Genomic DNA, 24,598 nt, shown 5'->3' with positions numbered 1-24,598 from the left:
TACGCAACCATTATTGAATGCAGTTCCAAAAACGAACGTAGTACCTACACTGGACGAATAGGTGGAAGACCGATTCTGTGGTTTTCTTACAAAGGGGGCATAGACCATAATTTGGCCACCCATGTTTTTGTTGCCGGTCGATGGTCCATATGCGGTTTTGAGTGCTGAGGCAACCGAAAAATGGTTCAATTCTGAATACCACGGGAGTACTTGCACCTCTCTTTCCTTGTTGTGAAATGTAAGATTTCTGATTACCATGGGAGTACTTGCACTTTATTCCGAATAATCCGAATAATGGAGTAGACAGTCTAAGGCAATAATTCGAATTGGGGTCTCTCCTTTATGTTGGTCTATATGGAGGGTGTGAAATGATATTATCTTTACAAAAAATTATTATTTCACTTTTTGCGGTTATCCATATGGTGGCACATTGGGTTCAGCTATGGGACCTCCTTTCGCCGGAGGGGTAGCGACATGCTAGGCGGCTACAATGATGTGTAGTGATAGTATGCTTTGTTTCTTTCGTTGGTTGATATTTGTATCAATTCTTGACGATGCTTGGGTTGTAATAACTACTGAATTTGAGACTTATTAATAAAATGCCGTGTGCATCATCACGATGCATAAGCCGAGGTTTTATCCCCATTTCGAAAAAAAAACTTGCACTTTATTCCAAATGCAGACGTTTGCTTTAAATTACATAACCACTGCTACAAGTCCAACAAACAGAGAACTACCTCTGTGCGGCCATTGCATTAGCTATGCTTATATACAACTCCTTCCTCGGCATTAAGGCAGCAATCACGCGGTCTCTGTCCGGAAGGCACTGCCTCACTACCTCGTCGGCCGTGTACTCCCTCGCCCACCGGCACAGCGCGGGGTGCTCCTCCTCGTTGAGCAGCTGCACCCCTGCCATCTCTTCAAACACTCCCATCCAGTGCGCGATCGCGCCGAGAGCTATGTCGAGGTAGCCAATGGCGTCGCCTCCAAAGAACCTCTTCCCGTCAGGCAGCTGGCTTTCGATCAGCGTCAGGTTCGCCTTGGTCTCCCTCGCTGACGCCGCCTGCGCCTCGCCGTCCGTCCAGAGCGACATCCACATGGACTCCCTGCACTGCTTGTGTAGCAAAGCCGAGTGAAGATTGGAAGTTCGTTAAGAAGTTCATGTGACAAAAATGAAACTCTGGTGGAACCTATCTGTCAATATGTGTGTCAGTTACTCTGTTCACCTCTTTGTCCAGGAAGCTGGCCCAGAACCGGGCGGCGGCGCAAGCCAGAGGGTCCGCCGGCATGAGGAGCGGCCCATCAAAGGCCTCGTCGACGTACTCGACGATGACGAGCGACTCGCAGATGGCCGGCCGGTCGCCATGGAGGAGCACAGGCACCTTCCGGTGGACGGGGTTGTGCCTCAGCAGCAGCTCGCTCTTGTTGTTGAGATCTTCAGTGATGAGCTCGTAGGGGACCCCCTTCAGACGCAGGGCCACTTCGGCGCGGTGCACCACTGGGCTGCCGAAGCAGCCGATGAGCTTCACCGGCTCAGCCATCATCGTCAGTGTTTGCTTGCTTGCTTCGGTCACCTACTTATTTCTCTGGGATATATAACACTCCGACCGCCTTGATCACTACGTTTGCAAGAAAATTCAGAGCAACTTCGTGTCAAACTTTAGCGGCGTTTTATATATTTATATTTGTCTGACATTTTCTGTCTTTCCACGGGTGAAAGCTACCAGATTCTTTGGCAGCTCTAGAAAACAATCCTTGGCGGCATGAACGCACCACTAACGGGACTACGCACTACTAGCAATAACCTTATCGCCGCACTTAGTACCGGCGGCAAGTCCGCTTCGAGATGGCCGGCGGTAAATTACCGCCGGCGAGCTGGTTTGGTGTCGCCGGGATAGGCCCCTTACCGCCAGCGAGTCGAGACTGAAACCGCCGGGGGTAAGTTGGGCCGAGAGCACCCAAATGAACCTTCCATTACCGCCGGCAATTTCGCCCAAACAAGCCGGGGGTAACTTTAATACCACCGGTGAGAATGATTTATTTTCGCCAGGAGTAAACTACACCGATGTGAGCGAGTTGGGCCAAATTTACCGCCGGCGTTATCAGTTGACACTCGCCGGGGGTATTGGGCCTATGCCACCCCTTCCAGCCCCCCACCTACCACCCACGACCCACCCCCACCGCACCCACACTTGCTCCCGAAGTCCCGAGAGACCCCAAAATCCCCCCTCCCCGTTCTCCCCTCGCTGCCGCCCACCGCCGCCGCCTCTCCTTGGGTTCCGCCGCCGCGCCACTTCGCAACCCCCCCTGCCGCTGCGAGAACTCTGCTCCGCTCCCTGCCCCCGCCCCCGCCCGTCCTCATCCCCATCCCAACGCAGGGTTCCGGTGACCTCCCAGTCCCCAACCGCGGCTCGATGTCGTCGGAGGCGTCGGCCTCTCCCCCGAAGGTATCCCCCGGTGGCGCTGGAGTCAGAGGCGGCGCCGCCCCGCCGGGGCCACGGCCCACGAGACGAACATGCTCTGGGTGGGCAACCTGCCCACGCACGCGGGCGAGGACGACGTGATGGCGGCCTTCGCCCCGCACAACGCGCTCGACTGCACCCTCTCGCGCGCCGGCGCCCGCAGCTACGCGTTCGTGCTCTTCCGGCCCCCCCCCCCCCCCCCCCCTGATTCGGCTGCAGTTGGTTACCCCCGCGATGTTTTGCGGAAACTAGGGTTTATGTGTGTTAGATTGGTGATTTTGGTCCTTGTCTGTAGGGTGATTTTCTCAATTCATATTTATGATGTGCGAATAGACATATGCCGTGATGATCCTTTTGGTGTTTTTAGTCTATAACTTTCTATGGTGGTTCAATATCTAGCCCTTATACTATGGTTTCATTTCAGTTAGAATATTATAATTTTGTGATTTGCTAGAACTATACATTACCTGTTATATTTGGTATGTTTCAGTTTGAGTTAGGATGAGCATCTTCATAGGTGTGTTTTCACGGTTTATGTCGCTAGCTCTTTTGTTCTGAGGTGGATTGTTTTCTTCTATGTCGTTACATAAATAGTACCATGTGTTCTTATGGTTGGTGTTTGTGTACAGGCCAGAGCTGTTAGGAACTTATGGATTGGCGGAATTAGTCCAGCAATTTCAAAGCAGGAGCTGCAGGAGGAATTTCAGAAGTTTGCGAAGATTGAAGGTGTTGCATTCTCCCGTGATCAGACTTCTGCATACATCGACTTTGAGAAGCTGGGAAGGAATTGTGTGTTGACTTCCAGAGGTCCAGGGGCAGAGCGGTGAGTATTCGGTATTGTTGACTGATTTGGTGAATAATACTTCCAGGCTACATTTTTTTAAGGGCAGTGTCTTATGTTAGTTATTTCTACTGATTTCGGTAGGAACGGTCGGAATCGGGCAACTTCAATAGTAGAGGATCAGTGCCTCCTGGTGAAATGGGAGTTGGAAATGTAAAGGTACATGTTGTTTACCATGTCTTGGATCTTGCCCGTTCAGTTGCCGTAATTATTCCAGTAAATTTCTTAAAGCTGTACCTTTCTTTCCAAACTAGCAATGGAATCATATTTCTCTCATGTCATTAGCAGAGTGTTTGATAACTGGTTTGATTCAGTTGTGTCTTCTGGGGTAGGCTACCGTCTTCACATGAGCTGATTTAGCTAAGCCTATTATTTGAATCAAATTGTTTCTCTAATCTGAACCTGTACAGACTGATTTGCAGAAATAAACTCAGATCTCAATTTGATGCCAAATGAACCTGAAAAGCTATACAATATTTTTTTGCGAAAATTATTATGAAAATGAAAGGAACATGATACATGACGTCATTGTTTCTGTGCTGAAAGATGGCTAGGACTCCTGTTATTTTCTCTCTTTATTCAATGTGGCCAATATAGATGCACAGAGTAACTGATATGAGCTGGGTTTTTTTGAACAAGATATGAGCTGGTTGGAAGATCCATACTGCATAGACCCATGAACATGAGTTTGTCTTGTCGTTAAGTTTACTTATATGATCCAGGTTAAAATATCCCCATCCACTCTGTAGTCAAATAATAGCCTCATATTTGCACAACTTTACCATAAAAAAAAGAAACAACCTGTGAAGTTGGATTCAATTGTTAGTTAGTGATTTGGTGCTGGTTAATCATTCTAATCAATGTTGCATCAACATGACTCTTCCTGCTGGTTATTTGGAGGTCGGAGAGTCTGCAGCAGAGGGAGCCTCCAGGGAAATTTTGGAAGAAGCTTGTGCAGATGCAGAGATAGTCTCTCCTTTTGCTCAGTTGGACATTCCACTGATTGTGCGTTGTAATATAAAATAGAATAGAGAGACAACTTGGCCTTTACGTTGACTGTGGACTTGCTGTTTTTTTTAATCCTATACAAACTTAGCGCTCGCGAATTAGCCTATGTGTCGGGGGTAGTTCAAGGTAGTGCTGGCGAATAGGCTAGACGCCAGGGGTAACAAATACCGCCGTCAAATACACTAAAGTGCCGGGGATAATGTCACGTTACCGCTGGCGAAACGGAAGGTGCCGGCGGTAACCACTTACCACCGGCGAGGTGATCGCCGGCGAATGCGAAGGTGCCGGCGGTAGCAAAATCTGTGCGCCGGCGGTAAGCAAAATCCTAGTAGTGACGGGAGATAGTTACAGCAGCATCTATAGGGGCCACAAATAATTATGTACTCCCTCCTCCTTAAAACATGATGTATATAATTTTTTTGTTAAAGTTAAATTATTTGAAGTTTGACTAACTACATAAAGAAATAAACATCTACGATACCGTATGTACACAATATGAAAGTATAATTCATGACCATTCTAACAATATTTGTTCCAAATCATCAATGTTGACATCTTTTTATATAGTTTTTAAAACTTCAAAGTTTTTGTGTTTGACCAAAAATATGAACATCCTATTTTACAAAGGCGGGAGTAGATGGTAGACATACATGAACTGACTCCAACGATTACAAAATAAAGTCTAAAAGATAGTAACAAATCTTCGAGGTCTTTAATTTGTTGCTATGAATATATGTGGTATTGATTGTCAAAAAAAAAGGAGGGAGTAGATGCGATCAATATGTGTCGACTTCGGCTTTCCAACTGTTAAAGGCAGAAGGCGCCATCAATTGTTTTTTCGGTGGCAGATATGTCATACGTTGTCTATGCAGAAGCATCTATAAAGGTGATACGGTGTTGTAGTGAATGCACTACCCCGTTATAAACGCTTCTACTGGTCAAAATATTTTGATTTTTTTTTGAATTAAACGCTAAAAAGAAGCTAAATAGTATGTGGTCTACCGAATTGTACAACCTCAATACATAGCGTGGTGGTAGCAGAGTCTGCCAAATGTCACATAATTATGCAAAAAATGTGGAAGCGAACATTTGAACCATTGACCTGGGGCGTGCATGCTAGCCAGGTTGTGTTCAATTGGAGTTAAAAGGCTGAATTACCCCATGCTCAGAAAATTTAAATTTAATTTTTTTTTTAATTTTCTCGGGAACTGGTCTAGATTTCTTGGTTACCGCGGTAGCCGGGAATCCCGAACACCCTCAGGAATTTCTTCTACCGGAAACCAAAACCTTGGCAAAAACAACCTATCAAAATGTCTTTTATGATAAAATAGAAGTAATAGTAAAAACATGATTGCAAGGGAAGTACATGTGTTTTAATCCAAACAAAGAGAGCACCTGCAACTAAAGATAGGGTACTACTTCTGTGCGGCCATTGCTTTAGCTACGCTTACATACAGCTCCTTCCTTGGAGTTAAAGCAGCAACCACGCGGTCCATGTCCGGAAGGCACTGCCCAACAGTCTCGTCCAGTGTGTACTCCCTTGCCCAACGGCATAGCGCCGGGTGCTCCTCCTCGATGAGCAGACGCACCCCTGCGATCTCTTCGAACACTCCTATCCAGTGTGCGATCGCTCCTACGGCTATGTCGAGGAACCCGATGGTGTCACCCCCGAAGAACTTCTTCCCCTTCGGCAGCTGCCTCTCGATGAGCGTCAGGTTCGCCTTCATCTCCCTTGCTGACGCCGCCTGCACCTCGCCGTCCGTCCACAAAGCAATCCACATGGAATCTTTGCACTGGGTATATATGACGAATATTTAGAGTTGGTTAAAGAACTTATGAAATTCCTGCAAGAGTGGAAGTATATGTGTAGCACTTCACCTCGTACATGAAGGCGGCCCAGAAGCGGGCCATAGCCCTTTCGTAGGGGTCAGAGGGGAGGAGCGACGGGCCGCTGAAGGCCTCATCGACGTACTCAATGATGACGAGGGACTCGCAAACGGCCGGACGGTCTCCATGGAGGAGCACGGGGACCTTCTGGTGGAAAGGATTGTGATTCAGCAGCAAGTCACTTTTGTTGTTGAGATCTTCTTCGATGAGTTCGTAAGGGACTCCCTTGAGCCTCAGAGCCACCTCGACACGGTGCACGAACGGGCTGCCGAAGCAACCGATGAGCTTCACTGGCTCAGCCATCATCGCCGGTACGGTGTGCCTGCTTCAGTGTCCGCCTGAAATGCCCTAGGTTTATATAGCTCCTGCCGTCTTCATCAGCACGCCAAAGAACAACACACTGAATATTTGTCTCGTGTATTCAGGCAGTCGTCTGTACGTTTGCAAGAAAATTCGCGGCTCCTTCTTGGTCAAGGTGTAGGGCTGATTATATAATTTTATATCTACTAGGACAAGTTCATCCATGGCTGAAAGCTACCGGGTGTTTTTGGGAGACTGCATATATGGCACCGGGCGACATGTGAGCGCCGATATCCAGCCGGTGGACCTCGCGGCCAACTCCGTGATTGGGGGCGCTGCCTGTCCCCAGCTTCCGGTGTGCGCTGCGGGCTCCTGCGCGCGGGCGGTGATTCCGGCCGAATCCGGCGATGTGCCCGATGAGCCGCCTGGAGACACCCATATGCCGCCGCCCGCCACGGACTGTGGTGGCATGGCGAGCTCTGGCCGAATTACCACCAGCTGCGTTGCATCAGGATTTGGCGGCGACCAGCCCGTGGTGACTACGAGCTGGACTGAAGCAACAGTTGATCAATCGGTCGACGGCGGCGGCAGGTCTGGCGTTGGGGCGGTACCTGATGGATCTACATATGTTGGCTGGAAACGAAGGTGAGTCCACATGCAGTACAGATAATTATCATCCCTCCAGAAATCTACATGAATAGGGGGATTGGTGTGGCTTTCCACTCTTGCTGCGTGGCTCTGCGTTCATCAAAGGAAAAATTTGCTTTATGATCACCACCTGTTCGTCCATGACACCCACATCACCTCCTTCCCTAGCATGCCGGCAAATGTATTTTCCTGTTAAAGCACTGTTCACGTCAGGCCAACAAGTTGTATCGTCGCGTATCAGTTGAAGTAGGGGAACATCCAAAAATCTGTCTTGGCTGCCGTTGTTGGATGTATACAACGAGGAATGCACATCCAGTTAGTACGATCAGTGTAATTCATGTGCATATCCAGAAATTCAACCGTCCTGCTTGCGCAGCTGGTCTGAATCACCCAACACATATCATTCCATGGAATTTTTTTATGAAAAAACATTCTGAAGCGTTCAGTAGTTAGATTTATCAAATGGGGTGGGGGGGTGGGGTGGGGTGGTGATATGGCTGATGTGCAAAAATAAAGGGTGTATGTTGTAGTTGATGCATGTGTTTATTGTGGTGCAGGCCAAGAGGCCCAGCGATGCCAGATGAGCGCCCTCCATCAGTCGGGAGGGTGCCTGCACTCGAAGCTTCGTTGCGTGGATTCGCAAATAGGGAGTCGGAAGTGATAGTCAATCCTACAATGGGGATTGTGTTTGACTCGCTTCCTGAAGCTTACGAGTTTTACAACCTCTATTCGTGGGAGACTGATTTTGGTATTAGATATGGCAAGAGCAGGCAGAATGTTCGCGGCTCCAAGTGCATGCAGGAGGTAGTGTGCGGCAGTGCGGTAAGAACAACCACACCTCTGTGATCCCTATGTTGAGAAATATTGAGTCCGACCATCGGCTTACATTCTAGGCTAGATGTTTTGTGAGGGTATGCTTTTATTTCTGCCTTGTTGCCTGATTTGCTGTAACATCTGGTCATTCAAAATGTTGGCAGGGCAAGCCTGTCAGGGACAACAGTTCGTCCACGAGGACAAACTGCCCCGCGCTTATTCGGTTGCTGCGAACCGAAGATCATGGATGGTACATTAGCGAGCAACGGATGTCGCACAACCACCCGATGCTGCGAACATGTGCTGAGAAGATTCACTGCCCCTCGCACAGGCACATTGATAAATACACAAGGGATCTTGTCAAGCATTTACGTGAAAACAATGTGAATGTCAGCAAGGTGTACAACATAATTGGAAGTTTGTTCGGAAGAATGGAGAATGTTCCGTTCACGAAGAGGTGCCTGCGCAATTTCTGTGGCAAGCTAAGCAGAGAACAAGCGGATGATGATGTCCGAAAAACAATGGATGTGTTCTCGCAGATAGGTGCAGAAGACCCTGACTTCTCATACGTTGTCGAGGTTGATAGAGATAGCAAAATCAAAACCTTGCTATGGACAAACGGACGGAGCAAGCTGCAGTACCATAACTTCGGAGATGCTATCACGTTCGACACAACATATCGAACTAATCTTTACGACATGCCATTTGGTCTGTTCGGTGGCGTGAACAACCACTAATGCAACGCGGGGATATCAGCCAGTGCATTTAAGTGTCTGCAGATTTTTTCAGGACCGACTTCCTCCCACAATGAGACCAGCCATTTATGTCTGGACTCCTGGTTGGCCTGGCTTAAATCATGTTCGTACCATACCTAGTCAAAACCGAGTGCCTCGTGGCCCAGATAAAAAACTTTTTTACTACTCCCTCCGTTCCTTTCTATAGTGCCTATAGATTTTTGGCATTTGTTTCACAATATAAGGCTGTAGCTTGGCTTTTTTCAATTACCCCATCCACCAGTCAACTCCCACACGACATGCATGAAAAAAGATCCATACAAAACAGGAAACAATTAATTGAGATTCCTAATGCATGGCCCCAAGGATTGCTTAGATTTAGGAAGCAATGTTTTTCTTTCCTTAATTAAATCTGGCTGCACATATATGGAGAGACAACCAGACAGATTTTTGGGATTTGCTATGGTAAGTTAGGAAGTTATCGATTTCCCTAATTTTAGTCTGATCTCAAATCGTTCAGCCAGGGGGTCTTGTGTAAAAAATACTCTTACGCTAAATTCCGTGCCAAAAATCTATAGGCACTATAGAAAGAAACGGAGGAAGTAATACTAGTACAAATGTCCGTGCGTTGCCACGGGTCCAATTTCATTTCTCAATGCACATATATAATTCACAACTCACTATGAAAATTCAAAACAAATCAGAGATATAATATTGGATGATAATACTGAACTCAATAACAAGACAACATTGTTATGTATCTGTGTGGTTTCAAGTTCTAGATCTTTTTGTTACTCTTCTGTATAACTATCAACTCAACAACCTTTTTTTAGATGTATTATTGTCTCACAAAACGTGGGTGCTGCAAACACATGTAAAACTTTAGGAATACTTCTTTTCTGATTAGTCCAAACAATACTTTGATATTTATAGTAAAAAACACCCATGCGTTGCCACATGCCAACAATATTCCTTTCTATTGAGCATATAAACACAATGCATGTGAATATTCGAACATCTCAAACATGCGCTGCCGCTGGAGCAAAAAATAATTCTAGATAGCATTTGGTTAAAATGATTTGGATGTAACCCAGTGATCAATATGATTTGGGTGTAAAAGGCTTTGCTTATTTGGCCTCTCAGGAAACAATATTTTGAAGCACATGTTTGATAGAAAAATAATTAGTGAAACTTTGAAAAATCACTAAATCAGAACGATATAAATTAGTTCAATGCACATTCTTATTGGTTTTTGGTGTAAGCTGGCAGATGCAAGCATGTCCAATCTGAAGGTAAATGACAATATGTCTCTCGAGTAGGACTTAAGTATTACTTCATTTAAGTTCGTCATATATTTATGTTAAAGGAAATGAAATTGTCTCATATAGGAAGAGCGTTATTCCATGCCCCTGGTAACTTAAGATAAGACTCAGTCTCATGTAAATCCTGCATCCCCTTCAACGTGTGTAGTGGCTTCAACATATGGCAGCATGTATGTATTTCGAAGGATGTTCAAGCCGCAAGGCTTGCATTCCCTTTGTTCAATAAATTTTTAACTGTATCCATACATAGGTCCAAACATCGAACAACGAGCAAGCTTTCTTGTATTCATCTTGTATCTACATCTTTCCACTAAATTGCTACAGATTACTTCCCGTTCCTCTCAGTTTTCTTTCTAAGTCCTGGACCTTAATGACTTCAAATTTGATGATAGACCCATTAGCCCATCTGCACTGCAATTCAATCTCATTCCAGAAGTAAAATAAACAATACTTTCTAAGAGAATTTGATGGCAATAATGCATTTATTGTAGATAGGGGTTTCTTGGTTTTACATTAGCAAGCAGATGCAGCGGAACAAGATTTTTAGCACATACTTCAGACCAATATATTCCATTGCAGTTAACAACTCAAAAACATAAAAAAGAAGATGATTTTTTTCAGTATTGGTGCTTGTCCAAGAGAAACCTAACTTTGCACTTTACGAAACTACAGATTGCTACAACAGGTTCATTGCTAGCTAATAGCCTAATTGGCAAACACTGTGAAGTCGAATAAAAAATATGATAGTAGCCTGAACCTATGAAATCTTGAGCTCTCTGGTACTACGCCTACTTAATTGAGTTATTAAGGAACACAAGACGGTGTACGGTGGGATGCAACTCTGTCATATCAATCCATCATCGTATCTGACTATCTGCAACAGAAACAATTCATACTTGGTAGACAATTCCAAGGAGCAAAAGGGCAAGCAATAATAGGATCTTGTAAACGAAAGTGTTGAATGATGAACTAACGTTTCAACAATTTGCACCGACTTGGGAAGATGGACTCCTCCACATGTGCCAGCAAAATGAGAAAGATAAACGGCAGGCTAATGGCCTTGGCTTGCAGCAGCAACATAATTTCTGGCAACCCTGCTGATAGTGTTCTCTTGCACTCTTTGTGTCTGGAAGTAGTATCCGAAGACTTGCACAACCATAAGCAGTTCCAACTTGGTGGACACTGACCCTGAATCACGAGTAAAGTGTCAGCCAAGCCAATAATCAGAACCAAAATGTGTGCTGCAATAGAATCACATGTTGCATAGTCATGAAAATAGAACAAGTATATGTTGTTACTTTCTTGAAACGTGAGAACATAATCAACAAAAAGGAAAGGAAGATTTGTTCTTCGTTCAAGCACAACTACACAGAAAATTAGGAATAGGGAAATCACTATGGGTAATGCGTCAGGTATCCAACAACATCACGCAGAATCGTGTAGATGAGCAGGTTCCTCCAGCCAAGTGGCTAGCATGGAGGCAGGCGAACTGGTGGGTGCTCTGCTTGCCCGTCCCCAACCCATCATCGGTGGCAATGTTGAGAGCAACAACCCGGACGCTGGTGTCGGAGGCCTTGGCGAGAACCCACCGCCCAGGTACTGATGAACTAATGTTTAATAATTTGCACCGGCAAGATGGACTCATCCACATGGATCAGCAAACCTAGAACAATAAATGGCACGCTGGTAGCTCTGGCTGACAGTAGATAAACAATTTGTATATTTGCAGCAAAAACGAAAAATCTACATCTTTCTTTGATGGCCTAAAACATAAACTCGACAAAGATAGCTATAGACTTATCTGTCGTCGTGGTGAACAGACAGATGCCATGGGATGGCTTAAGTTGGGGCCGAATGTGCGCTAGAGGATTCGGGGGAGGGTTTTTGGTAAGGTAGGGATGGATTCCGGATGCTTTCCTCAAGAACTTGGCCTTGGCCAGAGGTAGAAGAAGAAGAACACAAGAACTTTTTCCCCTTCAGATCTCTCTATTCCTTGATCATAAGAGGTTACAGGTTTCTGGATACAAGATAGCATATGACATATAACCCCTAACACACGTTTTTTGCGCAAGGGGGTGATCCCTCTCCTTATATAGGGGAGAGGGTGGCTTACAGGGGAAGAAACCCTAGGAAACCCTAATGGTATCTTTGACTAGACAAACTACTTTATAAAGCCACTTTGGCTACCGGTGACGCTGGTATGTCTTTAATCAGGAGCGGTGACATCCTCCGGTACCTTTTACGTCATCATCTGCTTTAGACGTCGGGGCTTCGTTTAAAGCTGAAGTGCTTCGCTCATCCTTGTCCTCTAGCTCTCGAGAGAATCTTTGACCAGTCTTGCCGACGTGCTACAGTGTAGCCTGTACCGGTACTCCGGTACCTTCTTAGCCGGTTCCGGTATACCCCTCCTATGATACCGGCATGATTCACTTTGCATAGAACCAATTCTTGTTATCCGGAATAATTTTTAAACCGGTACTTTGATGGCTCAAACCATCCAGTTCGGCATGCCTTTGGCATACCGGGGGTCATCCCCCCAACATTAGTCCCCGAAGCTGGTATAGTCCGGTGGATCCTATCCAACGGACCATGCCAGGTTCCCATACATTCAAGATACCGGTTTAATCCTTCCGGTAACCAGTTCAAACCTTCCGGCGTCCTTGCCGAACTTATGTTAACACCAAACCTGTCCGGTATGTTTGTCATTAAGACCTTCCTCGACGAAGTCGGGAACATCTCGGGCACAGTGCCTGTCAGTGACATGCGCACTGTGCCTGGCGCGACAGTGTCAGGGGTCATTTCCCTTCGACTTCTGCGCCAGCACTTATGGCGCCACACCGGATCCTCGCTGCCGTTCCGGATCCGTGTGGCCTCCCTGTGGCTTTCTGTTTTCCGCGCGTGTACCATCGCGCCACGTGGCGGCCCACGAGGTGAACCGGCGTGGCCCAACGGTTGCCGGCCCACGACCTCTTCTCTCTATTTAACGGGGGAGCGGTTCCTTCCCCTCTTCTTCTCCGCACTCACCACTTCTCACGCGCCCAGAGCTCTTGCCCGTTGCGCTCTCGCCTCCGTCGTTCGCCGCCTGAGCTCCTCTCTCCGATGAACCTCCGCAGCGATTCCACCGTGCTCCGTTGCGCAGAGGCCCTCTGCAGTGCCTTCGCTGTTGCCGCGCCGCGCGTCCCTTGGCGACCTCTGCTCTTTTTCACCGCCGTTCATCTCCACCGCCTGTAACTTCGCCGCATCTCCGGCGACCGTCGTCCTCGACGTCCTCTGCCGCCTCAGGTTAGCCTCAATGCCTCTACGCTCTCTTCCTTTTGCCTTCCAGTTCTTGGGCCGGTGGGGGATTTACTTTCCCTTTTCTTTTGGTTTTTCTCTTACTCGTAGATCTTCGCGCAAGGCTAGATCTCGGGAAAACTGTTTTTAGGTAGACTTGGGCATCTTTTGACCAGTATGTTTTCCGAAGCATATCTTTCCGATTCTGCCGGCAGCAGCCACCACAGCGGGGCCTCCGACAGGCTCGAAGCAGAGCTTGACCGGATGAACGCCTCTTCCTCTGCTCCCGAGGCCGGAACCGGAAGGGGTCAGGAGGCCAGCAGCTCCAGCCAAGCTTCCGGTGCGAACTTGGCGGCGATCACCCGCGGAGCCTGGAAAGGCTCCGACGTAAAGCAGCCGGAAATCGACTGGCTGTACCGCTCCCGGAGGATACCGGCACAAGTATCTTGCCGGATTCCGCGCGGCGAGGTGGAACCCGCGCCTGAACCCGGAGAGTATGTAGTTTTCTCTGCCCATTTTGAGCGCGGTTTTGGCCTTCCGGCCTCTGATTTTTTCCGCGAGTTCCTCGACTTCTACAAACTCCAACCTCATCACCTTCCTGGCAATGCCATTTTTTATCTTTCTTGTTTTGTTTCTTTCATGGAGGCCTACATAGGTCTCCGTCCTACAAAAGAAGCTTTCGCTCGCTTCTTCGGCCTTCGGATCAACTCGTTCCAAGGCAAGAACATCCCCAATCCTAAACCTCCGGTTCAGTGCGGCTCTTGCATCATCAGCGCGCGCCAGGGGAGCCCCTTTTTCAAATTCTCCGGTCTGGAGTCATGCCGGGCATGGCAAGAGACCTTCTTTTACGTGAAGAACAAGGGCGCCGCTGATTTCATCAATCTGCCGGCTTACCTCCCGGGGACGCCATCGAAGGCCAACTGGAAGTTCAATCCGGGGACTAACCATATCGAAACCAACCGGATTGTTCGATTCTTGGAGAAGCTCAAGATGGACACGGACATCTGTTCCGATGATATCATCCGCGCGTTCATCTCACGCCGGGTGCTCCCTCTCCAGCGTCGGGCTCACAAGATGAGCCAGATGTGCGGCCCCCATGATCCGACCAAGATCACCAGCTGCCGGTTAAGCAAAAAGGACGTAGTCCTCAAGGCTAGGAAAATTTGCCAAACCGACATGCCGATGGACTGGGAGTGGGGCTTCCTTCCCCTCTGCTCCCTGAATCCCCCAACTGCCAAAGTAAGAACCGAGCAATCCGGATTGTTGTTCCGGTAGCTTTTAACGTGTTGCTAACCATCTTTCTTCTCTTTTTTCAGGCCTGCAAGCGCTTTCCTCGCATTGCTGCGGAGGCACTACGAGGCCCTTGCCGCGAGCGCGCCTTGGACAAGGAGGATCCGGATCCTTACGTGGCTGGGAATAAGCACAAGATGGGCAGGACCCATACTTCACGCCCCGGTAACTTTTCAGCCGCAGCTTCCGGTTCCGATGATGAGATCACTGTTCTCGAGGTATTTTATTCTTTCGCTTCCTTATACACTGTCTTTCTGTAGATCTCCCCTCAGCCAGCGCCAACCCACAGGATGTGGAGCACGCCACCCCGCTGGAGGCTGAGGTTGGCCAGGAGTTCCTGGAGAAACTTTCCTCCCGGGGCCAGAAGAAGAAAGCGCCGGCACCCGAAGCCGGTACGAGCGATGCTCCTCCTGCCAAGCGCTCCCGGAAGGAAGTTGTTGGCGGGAAACAGGTCACCGCCAAGCATTACCGGAAGCGGGAAATGCCGGTTGCTTCCGGGTAAGTTTCTGTTTCCACTTTCCTTTTGTTTCATGATTTTCTTTTTCCGGAAGTTTTTTCTAAACCTCCTTTTTTCTTTATCTTTTCAGCCCTGCGCTCAAGATTTCCAAGAGCGCCACCGGCATGAGGCCGGAAGGCTCTGAGGATGCCGCCAGGGCCTCACCTCCTCCTCAACCAAGTCCGGTACCAACTAGTGCCGGCAAATCTCCTGCCTCCCCTCGGGGAGGCGACACAAGTGCGGGGCGCGCGGCCCCCGAAACTTCCCATCACCGCGCGGAGGAGGATTTCTTTTCCCCTCCAGAAGCCCAAGACACCGGCGCCAGCAACATCGGCGCCGGCACAGAAGATGCCGGGAGGGCGGAACCTCAGGTTCCTCCCGTCCCGAAGAAGAAGAAGAAGACCTCTGCTTCCTCCCCCTCCAAGTCCGTGCCGGACTCTTCCGCGCCGGCAAGCTCTTCTCCGGCAAAGATGCACCGGATGCTCCTGCGCCATCCCGAGGCACATCAACGCCTCCACCGGCTACCCCTACCGGCAAGCCTGCCGCCGCCAAGCCTACACCTCCGGAGGGCGCTAAGCTCTCCGCGCAAGATCCTGCTGCGGTGGTCACCGCTGCCAGCTCTCCCTCCTCCGGCTCGCGGTCCCTCGTAATGCATGCCAGCCGCGCCGCCCTTGTGGCCGGAGAAACGGCTCCAGCTCAGCTGGGCCGGATCACCGAGCTCACCCGCGGAGGAGCCGACCTGGGCCATCTCGCTGATTATGCTGAAAAGTGGAATCAAGCGGATCTGTCCCCAGCGACGCGCGGCCTGGGGAAGGACAAGCTGCCGGTGATTGATCCTGCCGGCCCCAGGAGCACTGGGCAGCACTTTGGCCGGCTGCGGCGCGCGGTCAAAGAATTTGATACCGCGTGGCACGACGCCAACAACAACGTGGTGGTAAGTTGCACAAACTTCATAATTCTTTAAATCTATGCCGGTTCTTACTCTTTCAAGATTATATATATCTTCCCAGTCCCCGAGTTTCGGGTTGAGAGCGCAGCTCTTAGCGCGAAACTTTGTTAGAAACACAAGAAACCGGCATAGCCAGCCCCCGAGTTTCGGGTTGAGAGCGCAGTTCTTAGCGCGAAACTTTCTGTCAATACCGGCATCTTCTTACCGGAACCTTTTATCTTGAACAGAGCACGCTGGATACCCGGAAGCACCTCTTCGAGGAGCTTCTGTGGGAGCACCGGGAGCTTTCTGAGGCCCATAGCAAGTGCCAAGGTTAGTTTCTTTGCCTCCGGCTCTTCCTATACCGGTTGCTTTTTTCAATCTATATTCATAAGTTCTTTGCACACCAGCGCTTCCGGAAGTCTCCTTCGAGGACCTCTCTGCCCAGCTTTCCACGCTTAAAGGTACCGTTTTGTTTTTTGTTTGTCTTGCCTCTCTTGAATCTACCGGTTTCTTTCTGTTAACCGTTTCTTTTTCCGGATCACAGCTGAAAAGGAGCAGCTCGTCGTCGAGCATCGCAAGGCCCTGGACGCTCAGGAGAAAATCTCCGCTGAGCTGAAGGACCAGCTCATGCAAGTTGAACTCTAGCATGCGCAGGAGCTCAAGGACGCGCATGCTGCGGCTGAAGCCAAGCTGGATGAGTCGCTGAAGGAGTTCACCGACGCCAGCGCGGTGCTGCGGGCGGAGCTGGAGGAGGAGAGCCGGGCGCGGAAGGAGGCGCAAGACCGGATCGCCACCCTCACCACGGATCAGGCTGAATATGACCGGTTGGTCATTCAGGCCGATACACTGGCCCTCCGTAAGTCTCTTTTCTTCTTTTTGCTTAAAAGCTTGCACTTTCTGGCAGTATGTCCTTATACCGGTCCCTTTTTTCTTCTTCTTCTTTCCTTGCAGAGCTCTTCCCGGATTCCCAGCCCTTTGCGCAAAAGAGGGTAACGGAGCGCAGGGTTGAGCAATCTCTCAGCAATCCGGATGCGCCCTGGGACCCCTATGATCATCTTGTGGCGCTGGCCACCCGGATCTCTCATATGAGAGCTGTGGACCGGCATCTGGTTGAGCTGCCGGAGAGGGCCATTCAAATTTTCAAGGTGCTGTGGCCTGGGGAAGCTGTTCCGGCAAACCTGACGCTCCTCTCTGATCGCTTGAGGGATGCCGGAAGAAGGTTCCGAGAATGGAAGTGCTCAGCGGCCCGTGCCGGAGCGGATGCGGCGCTACGCACCGCCTGCTCTTGGTACGAAGACTTGGATCTGGACGCTTTCCACAGCCTTCGCGGCGATGCGCCCACAGATAAGGATCCGGTCTTGACCGCCAAGCGCCAGGACCGCGCCTACCGGATTGCGGAGTTTGCCCACACGCACACCTTCATCCCTCCTCCTCCCGGCGTCAGAGACGAAATCTCCGACGACGAGGAAGAAGACGTTGAGGACGAGGAGGATGAGGAAGCCGCAGAAGGCGATGCCCCTCCGGAACAAGGCGATGCTCCTCCGGAAGCTCCTGAAGCCGGCGCGCAGCCTCCAGTTGCTTGAATATCTTGCTATGTGTTTGCCACACCTGTTGTCTTAAAACAATGCTCATTAAATTCTACCCCGGTATACCGGGGTTTCTGATGTAAGATAATACTCTGCCGCTCTTTTGGCTGTGCTACAACATTTTATGCCGGTAAGCTATACCGGTAATCTATCAAGTTTAAGTTTGTATGCTATCTTAGCATTTTACTCATCGTTTGCTTTTATCTTGCACTGTGAAGATTCCGGAATTGTTTCGGCATTCAATCCGATGCACACTTGGTTCTTTTACTTTGGCTCTGCCTACCTCTTTTGGGTGTTTTGGCGTATGAGTCACAAAGTTCTTTTGCCAAGCAAGCACTTTCTTGAACTTAGAAATAACTCGAAATTTTGCACAAAAAACCGGTATAACCGGGGTTAGTTAAATTTTCTTCGGATTGTTTGTTCTGACCCTCTCTTTGCGTGTTTCACGTGCTTGGATCCTTCCGGTTTATCTTGCTTGCCATGAAGCCGGGTTTCGGACAGCAGCAAAGTCGAAGACTCCGGTAGGTTTAGCACGCTACTATACCGGAAAAAGAAGATGTCCAACAAGCAAACCGGTATACTGAAAAAACATGTTGCATTGGTTGAGTGGTAAAGACTCCGGATTCATTCCCGCATCCAATCTGATGCACGCTTGATTCTTTTGCCAAACAAGCACCTTCTTGAACTTAGAGAAAAAACTCGAATTCTTTTACCAAAAAACCGGTATAACCGGGGTTAGTTAAACTTTTTTCCGGACTGTTTGCTTTCGGTTTCTTTTCCGTTTTTCACGTGCTTAGAACCTTCCGGTTTATCTTGCTTGCCATGAAGCCGGGTTTCGGACAGCAGCAAAGTCGAAGACTCCGGTAAGTTTGACACACTACTAATCCGGAAAAGCGAACCTTAAGCAAACAAACCAGTATACGGAAAAAATAAACATATTGCATGCAATTTCGGTAGAGGCAGTCCCCGAGATTCATTCGAGGTGCCGGCATTTTCTACTCATAGCAAATAAGGTACAAAAAAGAACTCCTTACAGCACATCTTCAGGAATAGAAAGGACGCAGCAAAGCTATGTTCCATGGGCGCTTAGTCTCCTCTCCTGACCTGTCCGCCTTTCCCTCCTTTGATTCCTGTGCATCGATCAAGTAATAGGCACCATTGTGTAGAGCCTTGCTCACAATGAAAGGTCCTTCCCATGGAGGCGAGAGTTTATGGCGCCCCTCAGTGCGCGTAGCACCAGGTCCCCTTCCCGGACTAGAGGGTTTAAACTTTCTGTGCCCTCAACAGCCTCGCCATTTTGATTCTTCAGGGATTTAATGAAATTTTTCTTTCTCCGAGCTGATGCAAAGCTATGAAAGTAAGCTGTATTCTTGTCACCATTTTGGAGCCAGTTAGCACGTGCTGGTTGACTCCATTTAATCTCCTCCTGTTCCAGTAGCTTCTCAATCAGATTTGCAAGCCTGTGCTTCTTCTGTTCATTTTCTACTGACATTTGGCCACGCATAAGCTCTTCCAAATCTCGTTGGGCCTTTCTAAGTTGTTACTTGGGCTGCTTGAGCACGGATCTTAAAGTAAAGAAACAATGTGAATACGATGACAATGACATGCACAAGACCTCAATACAATGGCCGCTCTTGTAGATGGACATCTTGAGCCCACAAGACTTATATGCAAGCGTAATTCAAGTCAACCCGGTAGCGTGGTACATATTAAAGGGGGACACGTCACCCGCTACCACTAATGTATTAGCATTCTAGGAGAGCTACCTCTCTTATTGGTCAGCCAATCCAGCAAAGGTGGGTATCAGTATACATCGCTTTTGTACTCTAAATCTTCGATACAATTTTGACGGGCATTTATTTAAACGGGTTTACTAGAAATCAGGCGTCTGATTTTCATTATGTCTCAGTTAACTCCTTAACCATTGAATTTTTCTCGTGATTCGTGTTGATATGACAGTTACGAGTGGATTGCAATTGAGATTTCTCTAGTTACATGTGGGTTACAACTGAGATTATCCTAGTTGCTAGTGGGTTGCAACTTACAACCAAAAAAATTCCTAGTTGCAAGTAGGCATCAACTGAGATTTTTTCCGAGTTACACCTAGGTTGTAACTGAGAAAAAATATCGACACTATTAAATATTTTTCAGGATTTGTGCTTGCCTATGAGTCGCAACTAGGTTGTAATGAACCGATGTTGTATTTCTAAGTCATCCTTAAATATAGAAGTCATGTTTTTTTTGTTAGACAATATTAGTGAGAATGTGAGATCATGCTTACTCCCTCATTGCAGTGTATATCAGCTTTATATTCCAAGCACAGATGATCACCTGCAACTACATATCCACTGTTGCAGATCCAACATACTATTTCTGTGCGGACATCGTCTTGGCAATGGCCACGAAGATCTCCCTTCTCGGCGCCAAGGCGCCAAGCAGGCGGTCCCTGTCCGGCAGGCACAGCCTCACGGTCTGATTCGCCGTGTACTCCCTCGCCCACCAGTACAGTGTCGGGTGTATCACGGTAAACTGATGTTTTTCTTTTATAGGTATCCCCAAACATTAATCAGAATATGCTATACATGAGATGTTATGTAAATATTTCTGTATAGTTTGGTTAAAGGGGATGCACAAAGCCTATTGTTGTGCGCTTTTTTCGTCGTGCCTTCATCTTTGATATTGTCTGCCAAGAAGCTTATTTCCATGGACTTTGTAACTTGACTAGGGTTGAATTTCTTTACTACTGTCCAAGTACTCACTCCTTCTCAAAATATGATGCATTTTTTTTGGTCAGAGTAAAACTATTTAAAGTTTGACTAACTACATAGAAAAACATAAATACCTAGGATACCAAATGCACAGAATATGAAAGTATATTTCATAATCATTCTAACAATATTCTTTGAGATTATAAGTGTTGATGTTTTTTTATATAGTTTATCAAACTTCAAGAAGTTTGAATTTAACCAAAATCTATAGGCATCCTATTTTGAAAAGGAGGAAGTAGGTGCCATATCTTTTTAAATCCGGCCTAAATAAATATTACTATTTTCCACGACAAATTTCTTAAACTGCCATGACTTATATGCAAGTGTAACTCATGTCAAACCGGTAATATGGTACTCCTTGCGATCCATGGTAAGTGTCGGGTTTTAGTTCCTTTTTAGCTATGTCGCCACCCGTAACCACTATTGTAGCCCCATTCTACATGAGCTACCTCTGTTGCTTGTCAAAAAATCGAGCAAAGATGTTGGATTGCTGGTCAACAAACCGAGCAACATGCATGGGCCACCCTTCAACCAAAAATTTGAAACCTAACTTGGCATTCCTCTGGTGATCAGCTTCAGAACCGAAGAGGAAGAAGTGATACTCGATAAGTTGTTAGCACAAAGTCAAAATAAACTTCAATCCGAGTACAATACTAGTAAATTTCTTTTTCATTCTTTTTTTAGGGAAAACAATCGGCACTGCTTTCATTTGACTAGAAGAAAATGGGGTATACCACGCCTGAATTACAACAGTCATAATAGGATCAATGAAACTACTGAGCAAACCATACATGTGAGATTTGTCAAAATTTGAATGTATATAGACACTAAATAGAATCTAGATACATCTAAACTTTGGCAAATCTCACACAACCTTTATGGGACAGAGGAAGTACAACATACTGTGATTTAGAGAAAAACCTGCAAAGAAACAAGGCAGGGATGAACTGCCAACAGCTTTACCATTGCCTGTGTGAAGCCCTGAGAATAGAGTGGTCTGGCTCCCTTGGTCGATGAGCAAGCTGACCTGGAAGTGATCTTCCAGCAAACAACCAAACTGCCGTTTCATCAACAATTTTGTTGAACACAGCTACAGGTGTGCAGTGAAGATTATTGAAAACTCGTGCATTATTTCTTTCCGGATAGACCACCAAATCAAAGTGACAGCTGAATTCAGAGAACGAGCATCCATCTTGGTCCTGCCCAATAGTTGCTCCATCCACCATTGCCCAAGATCAGAAGCATCTCTAAGCTGGGATCTGAAGGTAATGTGTTTTTTCATTCTGTCATATCATATCCGCTTCCGCATGACTCTACATGTACCATACAATTCTGATTACCACGGGAGTACTTGCAGTTTATTACAAATGCAGATGATTGCTTTAAATTACATAACAACTGCTACAATTCCAACATACAGAGAACTACCTCTGTGCGGACATTGCCTTAGCTATGCTTATATACAACTCCTTCCTCGGCATTAAGGCGGCAATCACGCGGTCCCTGTCCGGAAGGCACTGCTTCACTGTCTCGTCGGCCGTGTACTCCCTCGCCCACCGGCACAGCGCGGGGTGCTCCTCCTCGGTGAGCAGCTGCACCCCTGCCATCTCTTCAAACACTCCCATCTAGTGCGCGATCGCGCCGAGTGCTATGTCGAGGTAGCCAATGGCGTCGTCTCCAAAGAACCTCTTCCCGTCAGGCAGCTGGCTTTCGATCAGCGTCAGGTTCGCCTTGGTCTCCCTCGCTCGCCGCCTGCGCCTCGCCGTCCGTCCAGAGCGACATCCACATGGACTCCATGCACTGCTTGTGTAGCAAAGCCGAGTGAAGATTGGAAGTTGGTTAAGAAGTTCATGTGACAAAAATGAAACTCTGGTGGAACCTATCTGTCAATATGTGTGTCAGTTACTCTGTTCACCTCTTTGTCCAGGAAGCTGGCCCAGAACCGGGCGGCAGCGCAAGCCAGAGGGTCCGCCGGCATGAGGAGCGGCCCATCAAAGGCCTCGTCGACGTACTCGACGATGACGAGCGACTCGCAGATGGCCGGCCGGTCGCCATGGAGGAGCACAGGCACCTTCCGGTGGACGGGGTTGTGCCTCAGCAGCAGCTCGCTCTTGTTGTTGAGATCTTCAGTGATGATCTCGTAGGGGACCCCCTTCAGACGCAGGGCCACTTCGGCGCGGTGCACCACTGGGCAGCCGATGAGCTTCACCGGCTCAGCCATCATCGTCAGTGTTTGCTTGCTTGCTTCGGTCACCTACTTATTTCTCTGGGATATATAACACTCCGACCGCCTTGATCACTACGTTTGCAAGAAAATTCAGAGCAACTTCGTGTCAAACTTTAGCGGCGTTTTATATATTTATATTTGTCTGACATTTTCTGTCTTTCCACGGGTGAAAGCTACCAGATTCTTTGGCAGCTCTAGAAAACAATCCTTGGCGGCATGAACGCACCACTAACGGGACTACGGGAGATAGTTACAGCAGCATCTATAGGGGCCACAAATAATTATGTACTCCCTCCTTCTTAAAACATGATGCATATAATTTTTTTGTTAAAGTTAAATTATTTGAAGTTTGACTAACTACATAAAGAAATAAACATCTACGATACTGTATGTACACAATATGAAAGTATAATTCATGACCATTCTAACAATATTTGTTCCAAATCATCAATGTTGACATCTTTTTATATAGTTTTTAAAACTTCAAAGTTTTTGTGTTTGACCAAAAATATGAACATCCTATTTTACAAAGGAGGGAGTAGATGGTAGAGATACATGAACTGACTCCAACGATTACAAAATAAAGTCTAAAAGATAGTAATAAATTTTCGAGGTCTTCAATTTGTTGCTATGAATATATGTGGTATTGATTGTCAAAAAAAAAGGAGGGAGTAGATGCGATCAATATGTGTCGACTTCGGCTTTCCAACTGTTAAAGGCCGAAGGCGCCATCAATTGTTTTTTCGGTGGCAGATATGTCATACGTTGTCTATGCAGAAGCATCTATAAAGGTGATACGGTGTTGTAGTGAATGCACTACCCCGTTATAAATGCTTCTACTGGTCAAAATATTTTGATTTCCTTTTTGAATTAAACGCTAAATAGAAGCTAAATAGTATGTGGTCTACCGAATTGTACAACCTCAATACATAGCGTGGTGGTAGCAGAGTCTGCCAAATGTCACATAATTATGCAAAAAATGTGGAAGCGAACATTCGAACCATTAACCTGGGGCGTGCATACGGCACCGGACATCGCAAAACTGCTGCTAGCCAGGTTGTGTTCAACTGGAGTTAAAAGGCTGAATTACCCCATGCTCAGAAAATTTAAATTTAAATTTAATTTTTTTAATTTTCTCGGGAACTGGTCTAGATTTCTTGGTTACCGCGGTAGCCGGGAATCCCGAACACCCTCAGGAATTTCTTCTACCGGGAACCAAAACCTTGGCTAAAACAACCTATCAAAATGTCTTTTATGATAAAATAGAGGTAATAGTAAAAACATGGTTGCAAGGGAAGTACATGTGTTTTAATCCAAACAAAGAGAGCACCTGCAACTAAAGATAGGGTACTACTTCTGTGCGGCCATTGCTTTAGCTATGCTTACATACAGCTCCTTCCTTGGAGTTAAAGCAGCAACCACGCGGTCCCTGTCCGGAAGGCACTGCCCAACAGTCTCGTCCAGTGTGTACTCCCTTGCCCAACGGCATAGCGCCGGGTGCTCCTCCTCGATGAGCAGACGCACCCCTGCGATCTCTTCGAACACTCCCATCCAGTGTGCGATCCCTCCTACGGCCATGTCGAGGAACCCGATGGTGTCACCCCCGAAGAACTTCTTCCCCTCCGGCAGCTGCCTCTCGATGAGCGTCAGGTTCGCCTTCATCTCCCTTGCGGACGCCGCCTGCACCTCGCCGTCCGTCCACAAAGCAATCCACATGGAATCTTTGCACTGGGTATATATGACACGGTGCACGAACGGGCTGCCGAAGCAACCGATGAGCTTCACTGGCTCAGCCATCATCGCCGGTACGGTGTGCCTGCTTCAGTGTCCGCCTGAAATGCCCTAGGTATATATAGCTCCTGCCGTCTTCATCAGCACGCCAAAGAACAACACACTGAATATTTGTCTCGTGTATTCAGGCAGTCGTCTGTACGTTTGCAAGAAAATTCGCGGCTCCTTCTTGGTCAAGGTGTAGGGCTGATTATATAATTTTATATCTACTAGGACAAGTT

General features: G+C 47.5%; 2 protein-coding genes and 2 pseudogenes across 2 annotated transcripts; all 4 read right to left on the bottom strand.

The window, feature by feature from the left end:
* Nucleotides 1-733: 733 nt before the first annotated feature.
* LOC127345762 (glutathione transferase GST 23-like) lies at nucleotides 734-1,552 on the bottom strand. Its single transcript, XM_051372286.2, has 2 exons — nucleotides 1,227-1,552; nucleotides 734-1,111 (listed from the first exon to the last, which is right to left on the bottom strand). Exons 1-2 carry the CDS (start codon nucleotides 1,542-1,544, stop codon nucleotides 734-736), a joined length of 696 nt encoding a protein of 231 aa, XP_051228246.1. The 5' UTR covers nucleotides 1,545-1,552.
* Nucleotides 1,553-5,748: 4,196 nt separating this feature from the next.
* On the bottom strand, nucleotides 5,749-6,527 carry LOC127345765 (uncharacterized; annotated as a pseudogene).
* Nucleotides 6,528-21,783: 15,256 nt separating this feature from the next.
* LOC127345763 (glutathione transferase GST 23-like) lies at nucleotides 21,784-22,580 on the bottom strand (annotated as a pseudogene).
* A 1,356-nt stretch (nucleotides 22,581-23,936) lies between these two features.
* On the bottom strand, nucleotides 23,937-24,386 carry LOC127340408 (glutathione transferase GST 23-like). Its single transcript, XM_051366163.1, has one exon. The coding sequence runs from the start codon at nucleotides 24,384-24,386 to the stop codon at nucleotides 23,937-23,939; it is 450 nt and encodes a 149-aa protein (XP_051222123.1).
* Between the last annotated feature and the right edge of the window lie 212 nt (nucleotides 24,387-24,598).

Source organism: Lolium perenne, chromosome 3 (assembly GCF_019359855.2).
Source record: "Lolium perenne isolate Kyuss_39 chromosome 3, Kyuss_2.0, whole genome shotgun sequence".
NCBI lineage: Eukaryota > Viridiplantae > Streptophyta > Magnoliopsida > Poales > Poaceae > Lolium > Lolium perenne.
This window is presented reverse-complemented; position numbering and strand designations above follow the sequence as displayed.

Bases quoted from the DNA above. Each gene is read 5' to 3' on its own strand.
- LOC127345762 (XM_051372286.2), bottom strand. From the start codon at position 1,544: ATGATGGCTGAGCCGGTGAAGCTCATCGGCTGCTTCGGCAGCCCAGTG. The intron at 1,112-1,226 runs GTGAACAGAGTA...CTACACAAGCAG, and splicing joins CCAGCTTCCTGGACAAAGAG to TGCAGGGAGTCCATGTGGAT.
- LOC127340408 (XM_051366163.1), bottom strand. From the start codon at position 24,386: ATGATGGCTGAGCCAGTGAAGCTCATCGGTTGCTTCGGCAGCCCGTTC.